General features: G+C 44.8%; 1 protein-coding gene across 3 annotated transcripts in view; it reads left to right on the plus strand.

The window, feature by feature from the left end:
• The window catches only part of LOC147030734 (uncharacterized), a 139,125-nt gene that overhangs the window by 57,075 nt on the left and 63,619 nt on the right, over positions 1-18,431 (plus strand). For 2 of the 3 annotated variants that reach the window (XM_085875091.1, XM_085875092.1), the window contains exons 13-21: positions 611-748; positions 916-1,068; positions 2,746-2,837; positions 3,001-3,127; positions 5,572-5,821; positions 12,163-12,203; positions 12,519-12,619; positions 16,737-16,888; positions 18,198-18,339. In XM_085875091.1, the coding sequence (XP_085731217.1) occupies positions 611-748; positions 916-1,068; positions 2,746-2,837; positions 3,001-3,127; positions 5,572-5,821; positions 12,163-12,203; positions 12,519-12,619; positions 16,737-16,888; positions 18,198-18,339 (1,196 nt within the window). Of the gene's footprint in view, positions 1-610; positions 749-915; positions 1,069-2,745; positions 2,838-3,000; positions 3,128-5,571; positions 5,822-12,162; positions 12,204-12,518; positions 12,620-16,736; positions 16,889-18,197; positions 18,340-18,431 lie in introns of those variants that run through there. The other variant, XM_085875093.1, reaches the window with a different exon arrangement.

Raw genomic sequence — 18,431 nt, forward strand, 5'->3', positions numbered from 1 at the left:
CTGGTTAATTCTGATGAAGTTTCCGCGATGGATTAATGCGTGTCGCGTCGAGGAACGATCCGTTCGATTGGCATACAAGACCAAAATGGTTACAGACTGGTAGACTCCGCTCGGTCACTGACAAAGCCAGCCTGTAACTGGGGGTTCTTTCTCCCCAACTGGTAAGGTACAGGATTACGTTGGTATCACGATTAAAGACGCGTGACCCGAGGCCTGTGCCGAGCCGGCCGGCGTTATAAACTCCCGGACACGGTGGTTGCGAGGGTGGCACCAGGGACCGGGTCAGATTCCCGCCACCCCGGATCCGCAACAATATATATATATATATATATATATATATATATATATATATATATATATATATATATATATATATATATATATATATATATATATATATATATATATATATATATATACCAAAGCCACTGGTAGACTTGTGTACCTTACTTTAATTCACAAAGGACAGATGCATATACTTCACGATTTAATGTGTCAAAATTCTGATTTGTATAGTTTGATCCGAGATTCTTTGTGACAGAATATGTCATCAGTGAAGACTTTCTCCTGCCTTTTCTAATTGCCAGTTGTCCTTCTTTCTCACTTTCAGGCAGTTTCTCTGTTTCTCGACAATCTTTGTCCTACATTTTAATCTCCACTCTCTCTGGAGCCAAGCTGTTAATCCACAACCAGTATCGAATTCAACTGTACCTGACACTTCCCACAAACTTTAAAGGAAGAACTTCAGGTTTGTATTATGTGCCATTTTATTCCCACCTATTAACATTCAGTATGCTCTGCTCACCACAGGCTTCAAGGTCTTCCCTTCCTACACTTGTGAGATAGCATCTTGTACTGAACATTCAACAATCATCACATGATTCTCCAATAGTTTGTGCTTGGCATCTGTTTCAGGACTCTGTGGAAACTACAACACAAACTCGAATGATGACCAGAAGATGCCAGATCACATTTTAGCCACAAGTCCTTCAGAACTGGCCAAGTCATGGCAGTCTAAGATCTGTGCGCCACCTTCCTTGGAAGACACATTGTGTTATGGCGCAAAAGGTGAGTGAAGTTTAAGGTGGAGGTGAGCTCGCTAGCTGTCATGTGCAGCCTGTGGCTGCTGGTTGTATCATTTTCTGTGGGTGCAGCTGTGCCGCTGTTTCAGTGCCCTCTATTAACAGTACAATGGTACTCATTTCGCCGACCTCAGAAGGATGGAAGGCTGAGTCAACCCTACCTAGTGTTAATTCAACGAAAAAGCAGTGGCTCAAACTCAAGACCCTAAAATCTTGAGTCAGCCACCTAAACCGTTAAGCCAACAGCAGGCTTTACATAAGTAGGTGAAGAATGCATTCAAATCATTTTAATGATCATGAGCTGGAGATGCAGTTCTGTCATTATTACACTGCACTTGTGAAGCGAAAAGCAGGGTTAAGCGATTGGTAGCACACGTACATATGTTGTACGTCATATGTGTCTGCATTTTGTAAAGAGCCTACATCAAAAACGAATCAGCAGAGGAAATAGAAACTTTACCACAAGTTACATGACAATGTGATGTAGTGGGCACTCTTTTGAGGTCAATATAGGCCAATTTTCTAAAATCCTCAATTTTCATCCGATTGACTAGAAATTCGAAGAGCATTTGCATATCAAGTCATTGAATTCAACCACCAACTTCATACGCGTATGCCGACGTCTGAAAAATTTGCCGAACCAAGCTGGCACACGTCGATTTATGGATTTTTGAGGTAAGCATCGGCCAAATTTCTGAAATCCTCAATTTTTTTTCCTATTCACTTTAAAGTTGGGAAGGATTTGCACATTTGGTCATTGAATTCAAAAACTAATTATTTTTGAGGTAAGCATAGGCCAATTGGTCAACATAGGCTGGAATTTCTAAAATTGTCAATTTTCATCCGACTGACTTGCAAAGTTGAACAGGATTTTCACATCACCTCACTGAACTCAACCACCAATTATTTTTGAGGTCACCATAAGCCAAAAGGTCAACATCGGGTAAATTTCTGAATTCCTCAATTTTCATGCCATTGACTTGAAATTTGAACAGGATTTTCATTAAAATGATCATGTGTAACGTAGTCTGGTAGCCATATTGGATCAAAGAAAAAATACCCCAAAAAGCAAAGGAGTTGGCTTGTACCAAGTCCTAAAGACTGAACGGGGTGTGTATTCTATGAATACCATGCAGTTAATGTAGAAATCAATTAGCAAGCAGTAAAAAAGACATGTAATGGAGAGGGATTTCATTTCTCTTAACGACAAAAGATGAAAATTTTGGGTTGCATGATGTATCGATTTGTATTCTGCTCACTATTGAGCTGTTCCGTTTGGAGTTGATCGCCGACGGAATCAAATTTGGCTATAACCTGGCATTCTGATCAGGTGGAGTGGCATCTTGCAGCACACAGTCCTTCGTGTTGGGATGTAAAGCTGATGGTCATTTCTGCATTGAGTTTGTGGACATTAAAGATTCCATCTTTCAAAAAGAGGAGTCCAATATTTAGTGGTACCCTGTACACAGTCACTGTCTGGAGTTAGCCATAAACTAGCAATACCTAGCAGTATATGGGAGTGCTGAAGTGCTTTTGGTTCAGCCATGATGGGTTAAATGCCCATCCCCCTTTGCCTAATTTTCCTTTTATTTCCTTTGAATGCAATCAGCTACGGGTTTATTGTTGACATGTTCTTCCCTTTCGCACCCCCTCTCCCTCACAGAGACAGAAACTGGTGTGTGCGACATTATTAGAGACCCCTCAGGTGTGTTCTCTCGCTGCCATGGTGCTCTAAACGAACAGGCCTACTACAAGGTACTTCCTGGCACATCCCGTTGTTGGATAATGAATAAATGACAATGCTGAATAACTTCTGACTTTTCACATCAATGAATATCACTCCATTCATGTCTTGGAAGCTCATGGTTGTGTTAAAGTTTGTCGCATTTTGTTGTGCATTTGTCTGTACGTTGTGCAGAGGTGTACCGATTACTCATGTTCATGCTCTAATTCTATCGCCTGCGGTTGCGTGGTAATCGCTGCCTTCGCACACGCGTGTGGTGAAGCTGGGTTCCCTGTACTTCAATGGAGCAAAGGTGTCTGTTGTAAGTCAAAACACAGTTATTCATTCAACAGAAATCAAAATTCCTTTGTCATATGTCTTTACTCAGTGGAATTGATATAAAATGCATTTGATTCGGTTATTCTTTTGAATTATATTATTTCTGGCTAAGTCTCTGTGGGAAACACAGCACAAAGTTTGTTTGATGGCGAGCCAGAGTTTAATGGCAGTCTCATTCAAATTACAAACCTTTCTAACCTGATTTCCTGTCGTCATTAATGCCTCCAACATTGCATTTCTTTTACTTCCCTTACAACCAAATGTAATTCCAAATCACATCATACAAAACAAAGCACATTGTCCTAAAGGCCCTGTCACACCTTGATGTTTTAGCCAGCGTATGGCAAGGTCTCAAAATGTATGTAAAACGCTGGCGTACGCTGAACTATTGATGTTTTTTATTTTATTTTCGGCGTGTAATAACGTGTGGGACGTATGCATAACGTGTTAGTAACGTACACAGAACGTTTTAATCACATATAGATAACTTATACCAACGAATGCTGAGCGTGTTGTCGGCGTTCACAACCTATGCCCAACGATAGTCTAATTTATGCATAGCGCGGCAGCGTATCGCCGACGATCACGTGGCATAGGCTATTTATAGGCTGCGGCTCAACGATGCAAATCATAACCGCACGAGAAATCGAAGTGTGAAGCCGCTGTCACACCTTGACGTTTTAGTCAGCGTATGCCGACGTATGAAAAATTTGCCGAACCAAGCTGGCACACGTCGAATACGTTATGGGTAAGTTTTGTATACGTTAATAGCACGCTGGCATACGTCATCATACGAGTACGTCGAGAAATTTTCTGCATATCGAAAATATCTCGACGTACTCGACGTATGACACACATTCCGCATACGCTGGCATAAGTTGAAGGCACGCTACGCGATCGTTGACACACGTTACTTGTATGTTACTCAAGTCGAAACACGTCAATGTAATGGTTTGCGTCAGTGTTCCAGACTCCCTGGTTTTTTTTTTTGGTTTTCTTTCTTTGTTATGACTGTGATGTTGACACTTCGATTTCTAGTGCGGTTATGATTTAAATCGTTGAGCGGCAGCCTATTAATTATATTATATTATAACCGCACTAGAATTCGAAGTGACAACATCACTGTCATGCCGAAGAATAAAAAACAAAAAAAAACCAGGGAGTCTGGAACACTGACGCTAACTATTACATTGACGCGTTTCGACTTGTGAGTAACGTACAAGTAACGTGTGTCAACGATTGCGTAACGTGCCTACAACACGTTACTCATAGGTTAGAAATAAGTTTCGTGTACGCTAAACATTACCTCGATGTGTATCAACCTATGAGTAACTTACAAGTAACGTGTGTCGACGTGTGTCAACAATCGTGTAACGTGCCTCCAACTTATGGCCAGCATTATGCGGAATGTGTGAGTCATACACTGGCATACGTCGAAAGAATTCAAGCATGGAAAATTTGTCTAACACCTCGGCGTACTACGACGTATGGCAGCGTACTACGACGTATGCCAGCATACCACGACATATGCCAGCGTGCTATTAACGTATACAAACTTACCCATAACGTATTCGACGTGTGCCAGCGTTTTAGCCAAATTTTGCATACGTCAGGCATACGTTGGCGAAATCGTCAAGGTGTGACAGGGCCTTAAACTGTATTTGCTTTGAAAATTCAGATTTTCAGCCCATCACTCCTGACTTCCTCCAACACTTGCTGTGCTTTGCCTTGCATTCAAAATTAGTAATGAGTCGTTTATCCTCGCATCCAAAGTTATGAATGATTAATAATAATTCATCCTCGCATCCAAAATGAGTTATTCTTACTCTCATCCAAAGTCAGCAATGAGTAATTCATTCTCACATTCACAATCAATAACGAGCAATTGAGCATAATGTCGACAATTATTGATGAGTAATTCCCACAATCGCAATTAGAAATGAGTAATTCAGCCTTACATCTACAACTATAACGGCACTCGGTGGAGTGCATACCTGTTTCTGAGTTAAACCTGGAGGGAGGGGAGGGGGTACTGGAAGAACGCATGCATCCACTACGAGTTGGGGATGGTCAGTGGACTGATAGAGCAGAGGGAGCTCGACCAGAGGAGAGGCAAGAAGAAACAGAGGCCACCGATCTGCCTCTAATGTGAGAGCAACAGATCTTGTGCTTTCGGCCTCATCATGGGAGATGCCGTGGAACATACATTTAATTGTAGGCTGAACATACATGCTGCACTAGCCAAAATATTTCATCCATTGTTTTTACTCTTGCTAACTTTGTATGTTTACAACACAATAAATCCTTTTCCGCTTGCAATTTAGAAACACAATGAGCAATTTATTGAGTGAAAAAAAAAAGTCTTCACAAACTCTGCCTTTTCTAATTAACCCCTCTGACTATTTTCCTGATTGCACCTCTGTTTAGCTGAAGCTGCAAAGTGCCCACATACCCTGGTTAACCAAAAGATCACGAGCTGCCTTCAGACCTGCCGCTCATTCTCCATATCTGCACATGAATGCCCATCATTGCCATACCCCATCTTTGACTGTACCTGTCCACATAATGCTGTGCTTTCTGACACCGGGGAATGCATTCCACTCTCGCGGTGCCCTTGTCACACATCTGAAGCCATCATCAAAGCTGGAGAGACCCATCATCTTTCAATTGGCACTTGGTGAGATTATGGTGATTATAGTTTAGTTAATGCAGATTGGACTGGGATTTATAATGTACTAGCAGGGTGTGCTTACACACTGTGTAAGCATACGAACCGTTCTTCGCCATTGTCTCGGGTCACTCGCCTGCATTTGATTTTTCATTTATTTATATTTTCATTTACGGATGCTTTCCAACGGTTCTGTAATTTTTTTTCTTGGTGTAGCGGCTTCGATATCCGTCAGCACACAATATTACCGTGCTTTCTCATTGTCTCAGGTCACTCACCTGCATTTTTTTCATTTATTTTTACGTGTTTATTTTCTTCATTTATTTATATTTTCATGTCTGGATGTTGTCCGATGAGTCTGTGAATTTTATTGGTGTACCGGATTCGATCTCCATCGGCATGCAAAATTTCAGCTTTCAACATCACCCAGAAGGTGCCAGTCTTTAATATCAGTCAATGAGTGAGTGAGTGACTCACTGACTGACTGAGTCAGTGGTTATAAAGAACTTTATATATTAGTGGGGAAACTTAGCTAAATATAGCATAACAATTGTGCATTTTGTGAGGAAAGCACCAAATTTGTCACACGAGTAGCCTATCATATTATGAACAGATTTGGATATTGGGCCATCTCAAATTCAGCCGCTGATGGCTGTGGCAGCCATTTTCCACAGCCATCAAAAATTTTGACATGGCCCAATATCCAAATCTGTTCATAATATGATAGGCGACTAGTGTGACAAATTTGGTGCTTTCCTCACAAAATGCACAATTGTTATGCTAAGTTGCCCCACTATATGTTAGATTTGCTCCACTGACTAGATCATAACTGAGGTGTGGGCTGTGCCGGTGATGTCGTGATGCCCTGCACATTTGAGCACTAATTTGAAATTTGGCCATGGTGCTGGCACACAATGGCCAATTCTTTTCTCAAGTCATCGTGGGATCTTTCCCCTGAACAAGTGGATTCTGGCAGGTGGTGATACACCCGGGAAGATATCGAGTATGCTAACTCTGAACAATCCTGTCAGCTCATTATAGTGATAAATACGATAATAATCATAACTAACTAAACAAGTGGTGCCAGGCACAACAAATCCTGCCCATTTAAGGCATAAAGTTATTTTGGGGATCAAATTTAAATTTGAAACATCCTTAACCCCGATCTTCACAAATATGCATTTTTCACCATCGGATTGTTAGGATTTTAAGTCACAAATAGAAGAAGGTTCACTATAAGCTTAGTTTGAAGTAAATCGGATCATTTTTGACGAAGTTATGAGCGAAAAACGATTTTGATCTTTTCGTGACCTGACCTTGACCTTTGACCTAATTGGACCCAAAAGTTAATGGGGTTGTCCGAGGTTCATTACCCACCTGTGGATACAATTTGACAGTGTTTGAGCCAGCCGTTTGCCCGTAAAGTTGTATTTTCCTCACCATGTTTTAGTTTTAATGGAAAAGTTGTAATTTTGACCGATGACCATGACCCCCAAAACTTCGGATCCTACCGATCTTCACAAATATGCATTTTTAACCTCCGCCATCTTCGAAGATGGATGGAGGTTACTGTTTTCACCCCTTTCTGTTTGTTTGTTTGTTTGTGAACAGTATTACGGAAAAACTCCTCGACGGATTTCGACGAAACTTGGTGTGGGGGTTAGGTATGGTGGGGGGGGGGTGGATTCCCTTGGACGGGAATCACTCCTCCCCCCAATTTTCATCGCACCATGCATTCCACAGTCGCTCCATTCATACAGACCCGCTGGCCTCACTCACTCATCAAGCCTCCTCCTCACAACTCTTCAACTCACACATCGCTGAATTCTGCCATCCTGCTGACTACTTCCCCAAACTACCTCATGCTCCCACGTCATCCCTTAAACTAATAGCACATCCTTTTAACCTACGTAGCTAAGCTACATCCCCTCTACACATCCACAGTCTGCCACTGTCCTCAAAATAATCCCATACTCCATTTCCCATCCTAAATCTCACCTAAAGTCCCTCTACCTAATCCATTCCACGGGCCCCATGAGGACTTACCCCTGCCCCATGAAGCCGGTCTAGCTATGCTAACCCTTCCCCCTAACTAGTGTTATCCTGTGCCCGGGCAAGGAGGTCTTCCACCCTTTGCCTGGGAATCCTGTTCATCCGAATGCGAGGCTTGCCTTTTTTTTTTAAATTGCGCAGCAACAGCGCGGCAACTCGCAACCTGCGCACCAGCATGGCAATTCACAGCCTGTGGCGTGACGTCATGGCAGCTGTTCGCGTCCCTCGTCCCTCTTGGACGGCACCATCCGGCAGGGATCACCCTCCTGCCGGATTCCAACCCTACACGCTGCCATGACGCCATTCTGCGCATTAAAAAACACAAGCCCCGCGTTTCGAGGGGTTCCCCACGCGAACACATGTGCTCTGCCCGTTGGAGCTTAACACAAGCTCGCGTGGAGAACCCATCCGGTCCAAATCTGTCATCCTGCTTAACCTTTGTCCGTCCGCGGAATCGGCAACATCCACCGCTGGCGATTCCGGACCAGGTTTCACTCCCGCAAGCGCGCACGTGGTGGCCTCGTGCGTACCACAGCACGAACCTCGCGCTCGCTGCTGGGTAAACCCGGTGCGGTTCCCAATCCAACTTCGGCCGCTACTCGGCCCTTGTCTCTCTGTCATCGTCGTCGTTGCCATTCGACCCACACACACCTGCGTGTCACGACGCTCAGACTCCACTCCATCACACTCACCCTGGGAGACTGCTGCATGTTCGCACATGCCCACTGTCATCTCCCTTACGTACCGCTCTCTTTCGCACACTGTCTCTCTCATACAGACCCTTTCACTCACACACGCGGTGACACTCACACGCGGTGCCTCATCCACACACGGCGTGCTGGGAAGCACACACCCCGGCACACTCACAACCACACCACTCACACGCGGGGGCACACTCACACCTTGCACCACACACACCGGGACAATCACGCTGGGGATTCGCGTCACCTCTAGGGGTCGCGGGGCCTCCATACCCCCAAGCTGCACGTGCACCCGTTCGCAGCACTCGCCCCTCGAACTCGCTTGACACGACCGAACCCACCTGGTCGTGATCAGCTTCAAGGGAGAATAGCGTCTCCCTCCGTTCCCGAAGGAGGCTATCCGGCTGCTTGCACCGGGTCACGACACAGTCCGCCAGCTCGCCCCCATTAAGCCTCGCTAGCTTTGTGTGTGTGTGTGTGTGTGTGTGTGTGTGTGTGTGTGTCTGTGTGTGTGTGTGTGTGTGTGTGTGTGTGTGTGTGTGTGTGTGTGTGTGTGTGTGTGTGTGTGTGTGTGTGTGTGTGTGTGTTCTGTTCCCTTAACCCCGTCTTTATCATTTTCTCTCCTTGTTCCTTATTTCTGTTTCTTCCAGGTTCCATTTTCCTTCCCATTTGAGTCGTTCTTCCTCTCTGAGCCCCATTAGCTGTTCGTTATCTTTCCGGAGTTTTTCGATCTCTGTGGACTCCAATTTTGCTCTCCGTTTTAGTTGTTCAATTTCACACTCGTATAGTTGTAGTTTTCTCTCCTACTGTTCCGCCTGCTCTTCATTTTCCAATCTCATTGTTTCTTTCAATTGGCTCATTTCCTTCTCCTGTTTCATTCGTTCTTCCTTCATTACTCTTTCTTGCATCTCATTCTTTAATCTGGCCTTTACTTCCAGCTATTTGATCTGTACAGTGTGGTTCCTTAACGTTTCATTCTCTGTTTTCGTTCTTCTCTCACCATCCTCAACTCGTTTTGTAATTCCGTCTCTTTGTTTTGGTGTTTCTGTAACTCAGAAGTTTTTTTTCCATTTTTTTCTCACTCTCTTCATCCCTTTCCTTGCACATCTTATCCCTTTTCCTACTCATCTCATCATTCTCCCACCTTGCTTCTTCTTTCAATTGTTTCTGATATTCCTGTTCTCTTTTTACCTTCTCTTCTAAGCTTTTTCTGTCCCGATTTCCTCTTCCTACCTCACCCTTCAGTTGCTCCAATTCCAACTTGTATTTCCGTCTTTCCTCCTCTGGTTTTTTTTCCATTCTTCCTCCAATTGTTTCCGAAGCCTGTCAATGTCCGCCTGCCTCGCCTGCCATGCCCACGTGGTTTGAAACGGTTGTTGGGCGCGCTCGCCTCGTGTCGCGCCATAAATAGCCACTCACTCCGTGCTGCACTGAGGTGCGATCGCCCCGCCATTATGCGACTCAGTTTGCTGGTAAAGTTCATGCTCAGAATATAGGGTTGAGCTTCCCCATGGATCAACATCAGCGGCGAGTTTATAAAAAGAACCATCCCGGGCCATGGACTCTACATTAAAAGACATATCTAATACCCCGGCACCTGCTCGCCTTGAAATGCCATCTTATTTCACGTCAGCGATTAAAACTTTGCCTGCTCGTAATTTGGAGGGAATCGGGGGTCGCTCCACTCACCCCTGAACCAATTCCCGTGAATTTAGCCTGGAGACGGGAGAGTTTGTTTCCCGCTCGCTGACACCAGTGTTGCGAGGAGGGGGGTAAGTTCGTATCCCACTCTTGACACCAGTGTTGCGAATTCGCGCCCTCCGGCGTGCGATCGACCGCGTTTAGCCAAAAGCGGCCGCCTCGCCCACCGGAACGGACAATTCAGTCGTGACCCTCCGGGAACTACCACCCGGAGCCAATCACGGGTGGGGGTTTAACCTCACCACAACTCAGTCCGCATTCTACCCGCGCGAGATAGGGTCCGATCGCCGAATGGTCGATTTACCTAAGTACTCGCGCGAGTAGTGTACCGAGGAGTTGTACCACGCCACAGGCCGACTCCGGACACGAACCGCTTAAGCGGTTCGTTCCGTATTACAGGGATAACCGAGCGGAGTTATCGTCGGCCTTGACGGTTCCGATTAATTACCGGGATGTTGAAACCCACTACGAATCCCTTACGTGATGCAAGATGGAGATTCAATAAAAGGAAGGAGACGAAGCAAAGCGGGAAACAGTTCAACAAGCAATGCACATTTATTACGGAAACACGGAAGGCACGTATATTACAGTCAAGACAAGATGCAACAAAAGCAAATGCAATACGACCGAATAAAAGGGGCAATTATTTACAACACTTATACAGTTCTACTTGTCGGGACTCGGCGCCACATCACTCATACAAATAGCAAAGGAAAGAAAGCCAACCTCACAGGCAAGGAGGCACACAGGTCCGTGGACCAAATGTGCGTGGATCCTGGAGGAGCGGCCAGGTCCATGAGACCGAGAAGGTCTTACCCGCATCCTCGTGACGCGATGGCGGGCAAGCCGCAATGTTTGCGCAGCTGCGCACCGACTCCGTGCCCCTGGCGTGGTCGGCGAGCCCTCTCCGGCGTGCTCCGCGCAAGCAGTTTTGTTGGCACCACGTTTAGGGTGGGGGAGGAACGGGGCCCCCCGGCACTATCTCAGCACGGATGGGGGGGGGGAATTGCTGATGGTCAGGGAGAGGGGAATGGCTGGCTGGCTTGGATCCCGCGACAAGACGAGCGACCCCCACACCGCAACCTCGTTGCCGACCGCCGTCTTCACTTGACTCGAACTTGAACTCTTCACTTGCCCCGACCAGCCACCTGCAACTCAACCGCGCGAACTTCGCGAGTCTCCTTATGCTCGTGTCTTTATAGGCCGCAGGAGGAGCCTATATGATAATTTCAGGATCAAAACGGGATTGGAGGCGGGGCCACGCCACCCTCTGTTCAGCCATTGGTGCGGCAAAAAGGGGGCGTGAAGCCTTTTTGATCCGAATTCCTCGCGTAAAGAATCCACGTTCATCGCGCTTGGAGGCGGGGCCATACCGCCCGACACTCACCCATTGGTCGGAGAAAAAGGGGGCGTGAAGCCTTCCTGATCCGGATTTCTCCATCGGAAAGGCGGCCATTCGCGCTCGCGGCTCGATGCGTTCGGCACCAATCGCCGAACGGGCCCTGGACAGTACGACGTTTGGTGTTGACTGGTGGTGTGGTCGATGGTTGGAGAAGTAGATAGGCGAAGGTGGTGGGGGGTTTTCTGTGGTGGTTTGGTGGTTGGTGGGCGTCGTTTGGGAATGGTGGTGAAGCGATGTTTGCGGGATGGAGTTGTGAAGGTAAAGGTAGTGGCTGTTTGCGTTGTTGGCTGCTTAATGGTCGAAAATAACAATAGAGAAAGAAAAATGGCTAACTCAAAGCGTCGCAGCCCAGATGAATCACACATATTCCCTCTATACAACTGGTTTGGGCTAACTACACATGAACTTATCGATATATCTAACTTGAGGACTCTTTCTGGTGTAATGCAAATTTCCACAACCGTAACAAGTGTTTATGTCTTGTTCTTTTTTAGCACGTGTCAAAATGCAGGTCTGAACTGCACAAATCAACCAGGTCAGTTGTACTTCCTCCCACCTTCGACTTGTTTTAGGTTTGTGTTAGTTTGTGTTGAATTAATATCATCAAGCGGTAATTCTCTGCTCACATAAAGTTGATATGTGTGGGAAATTAATTCATTAAAGAGACAGCAGCACTTGTGAATATCTTACTTGAAGGACGTGGGATAATTTAGCTCCGAGAGATTACACAGGCGTATGTGGTAGTAATTTCTGTCAGGCTGTTGGTTTTGTCCTCCCTTTGATAATGTTAATTCCAAATACGTTTTATCCTCATTTTTTAACTGAGTGACCTCTTTCTTCTCTATTTCAGATTGTCGACATCCTGCAACTATAGTGCGCTGTGCACAAGATGGCAGGGCTGAAGTTGGTGCGGCCTGTCAGCAGCATTGTGGGCACAAATCAGCAGACTGCGTTAGTCACATTTCATCAAACTACATCATCTTATTAACTACCACAAATCATCACAACCAGTCACCTATTGCTACTCACCGTCTTCGTTAGCCCCTCATTGTTTACTTTTCACAGTTAACTCTTCTTGACAACATCTCTCCTATCACCATCTGCTCACATAAACACCAGCTCTTCCCCTCTCCAAAATGCGATAATTTATCATCTACTGTATTTCCTTATTTATCATCTATTTTCCTGATTGCACGGTCATCCAGTGTATCATTTTTTTCGAGCACTTGCTTCCAGCAATCACTTTGTGAAAACTCAGATTATATCATATTAGAAAAAGTACTGTCACTTTGCTGATAGAGTTAATGAAAAGTTAACACTTTTTCTACTTCACAAACATTTTGCTCTATTCACTCTATAATTTGTCCGAGGTCAACTTCCATCTGCTTGGAAGCCAGCTAATATCACATTTTTTGTGTTCCCCACTTAAGTGTCCATCCACCCCATGTCTCTCCTTCCCCTTGCTGAATTCATGCCCTGTACCCTCCTTACTTCCTTCACTTCACCCTCTCCTTGCTTCCTTCGTGCCCCACATCCTCCTTTCTTCCCCTGCACCCTGCCCCCTCTTTGCTTCTCCTCCTGTGTCCCCTTTTTTCTCTTCTTTCCGTTGCATCCCCGCTCCTCTCTTTTAACCCTGCGCCCCGGCCACACTCTTATCTCCCTGTGTTCTGGACCCTCTCTTCTCCCCCTGCAGTTTATGTTTTGTATCTCATTGATGAGCTAGATCTGCATCAATACATGAATCAAAATTCAATCGGGTGTTCTTGTCACCTAACCAACTCATCCACCCAGGTTTATCATAATTCGTCCACAACTTTCTGAAATGTTGTGCTATATATCAGTTTAGTCCTATCATTCAATGGTGAAAAACCACTTAATTCTTGGATCCGGATTCAAATCTTCACCAAAATGGAATCAATTCTTCCATGCACATGCCCAACCTGGCTACCAAGTTTTGTCCGAATCTGTCCATAACGTTTTGAGATATCGTGCCATACTGTATATTGTTTTTGGCCCCATCTCTCAATGGTGAAAAATCACTATAAAAATTATCAGATTCAGTTCTGGATCTTCATCAAAATCTCATCATTTTGTCCTTGTCACACACCCAATCTCTCCACCAAATTGCTTCCGTATCCGTCTACAACTTTTTGAGAAATCCTGTTCACAGACAAAAAAATTGGAGGAGGAGGAGGAGATTGGGACCATACTCTATGCAGAGCATTGGTGCTGCTTAAGCAGTCTTCTTGACTATTGGGCACAATCCTGGATGGGTCACCACTCCGACACAGGATACTAGCAAGCTGGCACTCATTTTACCGACCTCAGAAGGATGGCAGGCCGAGTTAACCCCACCTGGTATTAATTCAACAGCTGAGCGGGATTTGAACTCAGGACCCTGGGATCCCAAGCCCACCACAGAAACCATTATGCCAACACCAGGCATACAAACAATTAACCAAACAAGAAAGATACTGTGCTGTGCATGATATCTACGAAATCCATAAAACAAATTTGAGCTTTAAAATAATTGGTGATTAAATTCAAGATGAATTAAATTCAAAAAACATAACAAGATGGCGACTATGCGTGATGCAAATTCCTATCAGCTTGACTACACAATGTAAGGTGACATTGCAGTTAAAGATGACAGAAACACAAACCTATCCATATCTTAACGAAGACATGTCCTTTATGCGTGACTGTTTAAATGGTGAAGACGACTGACCACATGCCTGGGCGTGGCCTAACTCTATGATTGACAGGAGCTCTGAAGCGCTCGAGCTGTGTTTGGTTGCTGACTGATCTCGTGGACGGTCTGACGACCAATCTGACGACCAATCACAAAAATGACGTAAAGGTGAGGAGGAGAAAACAATTTGAAAACCCCTCCTATTGACAGAGTCAAACGTCGGGGTATTAATTGGTGGTTGAATCAAGTGACCTTGTATGCAAATCCTCTTCCAATTTCAAGTCAATCAAATGAAAAATGAGGATTTTAGAAATTTGACCCACGTTGTTGACCTTTGCCGATGTTGTCCTTTTGATATTTTGATCTCAAAATCAATAGGCTTCTTGCTTTTTTACCAACTTTACCAGTTTGCGAAGTTTTGTGAAGATCGGTTTAAAATTGTGACCTGCAAGCGATTGACACATACAAACAAACAGACAGACAGAATAACACACACGACCAACCAATGTTCTTGAAAAATCATCGATTTTCGCAAGTAACAAACAGACGGCAGACAGGTGTGAAAACATACCCTCCTTCACCTTCACATGGTTTGTTCAACGTTGTGATAATTCTCAGGTTGTCTCAGAACATTGTTAAACAAACCAATTTCCATGTTGTATTTATATTTTTTAAATGTATCTCGTTTGGTATCATGCTCTTATTCTGGTGGAATGTTGAGCTATGCCTGCGTGCGGAACTTTTCAAATGCAGTGCGGGAAGTGGCTGCTGGAAACAGGAAACAGCTGAACGTACGAACTCACGGATAGACACCACGGTTCACATTATATGTACGAGGTCCGTCTAAAAAGTAACGGGACTGACTTCACAGAAATTTTATTCCGAAAAATATATTGAAATCACAGCTTGTCCCCTTCAAAATAGTTTCCCTCCAGTTTCACACATTGTCCAACCTCTTCTTCCACGCTTCGATGCACCCCTGGAAGGCTTCTTCTAGAATCCTCCGGAGCTCCGTCGTCACGACCCTTTTGATGGCCTCCACATCAGGAAATCGGATCCCCTTGATCACCCCTTTAGCTTGGGGAATATGAAAAAATCACAAGGGGCCAAGTCTGGTGAATACGGGGGTTGCTCTAGAGTTTGCACGTTCCTCTCCGCCAGAAACTGTCGGATGCTCAGGGCACTGTGAGCAGGGGTGTTGTCATGGTGGAGCACCCTGGTGTTCTCCCACAGATCCCTCCTCATTTCCCGGACTGATCTCATGAGGTGCCAGAAGGTCTCCTTGTACACGTATTGATTCACTGTTTGACCCTGTGTTAGAAACTCGAAATGGACGATGCCTTTGATGTCAAAAAACGCGATGAGCATCACTTTGACCTTCGACATCCTTGCTTTCTTTGGTCTTAGTGATGCCGGACTTTTCCACTGACGGCTCTGCCGTTTTGTCTCAGGATCGTATTCAAATATCCTAGATTCTTTGCCAGTAATGACTCTCCCGAGCAGGTCTGGATCGTCTTCGAGGCGCTCAATAATGTCTTGACAGACAGTGACTCTTTGCTGTTTGTGGTCCTCGGACAACAGCTTGAGGACTATCTTTACGCACACCTTGTGCATTTCGAGATTTTCAGTGATGATGCTCCAGACAGTGTCCTTGTTGATGGAAAGTTCCTTAGCAATCTTCCGCACCGTGAGTCGACGATCTGAGCACACCATCTGCTTCACACGCTCGATGTTGTCTGCCATTATGCTCGTTGAAGGTCTTCCAGACCGTGGATCATCATAAACCTCCTCCCGTCCCTCTTTGAACCTCTTGTGCCATTCAAATGCACGTGTACGTGACATCGTTTCTTCCCCGTCGACTTGCTGCAGCATTGAGAAGGATTCAGAAGGTGTTTTGCCAAGCTTGGCAAGAAACTTCAAATTGGCTCTTTGCTCACGACTGGTAGCGCGATGACTCAGAAGAGAAGATGTGTAAATCACGACCTGTAAAAACATCACACAATGAGTGCATCACCAATTACATATATTGCTGGAATGTTGCCAAAGACTGTGACGCAACCCGTTCATTCAAGTTGTGTAAGTGGAGCACACAGCAGGCTCAGTCCCATTACTTTTCAGACGGATCTCATATGATCACTGCAAAGCTCAAGCTCGGACTCCTTTTTTCCATCGTTGTTCCACTATTCTCAGGTCTTTGTTCCCTTAAAATTTATATGTCACCACTCAATAAGTGCCACTCCACTTCCAAGCATTGAAGCACACCACTGCTGGCACCATGCGTACTTTGAACCTCACAATGACAAAACGTTGCTTTTTTTTTTTCCAGACAATTATATTTCAATTACTTAATCATTTTCCTCTCCAATTTTACCCTAGTACACGAAAAGCTGTGTACCCGGTTGTGTGTGCCCGGTGGGCATGGCAATGGATGACCAAAATAACTGCGTTCAAATCGAACAATGCCCTTGCCTGTACAAAGGCAGATCCTATAAAAATGGGGAAACCATCAATCAACATTGCAACAACTGGTGAGAATGTTTAGTTGATAAAGCCGAGTTTATATACATTTTATTTGCACTCACAATATTTATATACTTCATAATACTTTTTATTCAGTAGTCTTTGTTCTCCAAAGCTCCACAACAAAGGCATTATATTTGATTGGGAGCAGCAATGATCAGACACATTGTATGTAGACAGTGGTCTGCAATGAATGGAATGGCATATTTTAATTGGCAACAAAGTCTTAACAGGTCTCATCTATTGAAGCAATGTAGCACTCTTTGGCATATTACTATAGATCCATACTTGAACCTTTTGTAAAGGAACTATCCCCACTGGGTTATTGAGTGAACTGCAATAATATGAAAGTCTAGTTAATCGTGATGTAGTGCCTGCTCGCCAGCATTTAAGTTCAGTGGAAAACAGATGGATGCTATCTAATTTTATCTGGGCTGGCAGGATGGTTTATAGGTACGCATACTCGCCCCTTTGCTGTCTAGCCTGGGATCGAATCCCGACCCAGCCATAAACTGTCATCCTGGTGTTTCACAGGTGGGGTGATTCATCAACATGTGCCGTCCCTCGGATGGACGTTATAAAACGGGGTGTCCTGTCTGCCGGCATCAGTTGAATGTTAACGATCCCACAAAGAGTCGGTGAGATATCACCGGCACCATGGTCAAATTCCAAATTTGTGCCCTAACCTGAGTCGAACGTTGGACTTGGCCAGCCGGTTCCTGAAAGACTTGGACCAAGCTTCCCCCGGACCATCTCCACTAGAACGTGGTTATAATTGTGGCCGTTAAACAAAAAGATCACATTTTACTTACTTTGGTTAGACTTTATCCATGTCCTGGGGATCTTGCAAGATAGGGAAGGAAGGTTTGGGTTGACTTAATGGGTCATGAAAATGCTTGTTGACAGGGATAGAGGTCATGTGTAGTCTTAATCATTGCACTTTATGCTTCTGAGACCTGGAACATTTATCAAAATCAAAACATAAACTTTCTTACCATTGTCTATTGGAAGCTACAGCTTAGCTGTGGAGTTGAATGGACAGCTGTGGACTGCTTGCTAAATTCCCGCAGCATTCAATGTCGATGAACTCGGATCACAAAAGACTGGGAAAATAAATGGGTAGATCTTGCAGCATGTGACTATGCAAAAAAAAAAAACCTTCCAAGAACAGGTTAATGTGACATCAACCAACGATGAGACATGAAATTTCTATTATACACAGGTTGGCCTGTTCGGTGTAACTGTCTGAGCACAGAGCATTTGATGCTGCAGCAATGTCAGGTTCAAATCCCATTTGCTTACTATGTTTGCCCTCAGCACATGTGCGGCTGGCCATTGGAAATGCACTGAAGAGATATGTTCTGCCACATGCACCATTGTGGGGGAGGGTCACCACCGCACATTCGATGGCAATACGTTCTACACCTTCAATGGGCCCTGCAAGTATGTGGTGGCACAGGTAAGGTCGGAACACCATGCACAACTTTTCGGTATGTTTAAGCATTCTTACCAAGATGAAGTAACCAGAATTTTCTTGTCCACCCATGAATC

This window comes from Eptatretus burgeri, chromosome 3 (genome assembly GCF_056783735.1).
Source record: "Eptatretus burgeri isolate ZD-2024b chromosome 3, Ebu_testis_v1, whole genome shotgun sequence".
Lineage (NCBI taxonomy): Eukaryota > Metazoa > Chordata > Myxini > Myxiniformes > Myxinidae > Eptatretus > Eptatretus burgeri.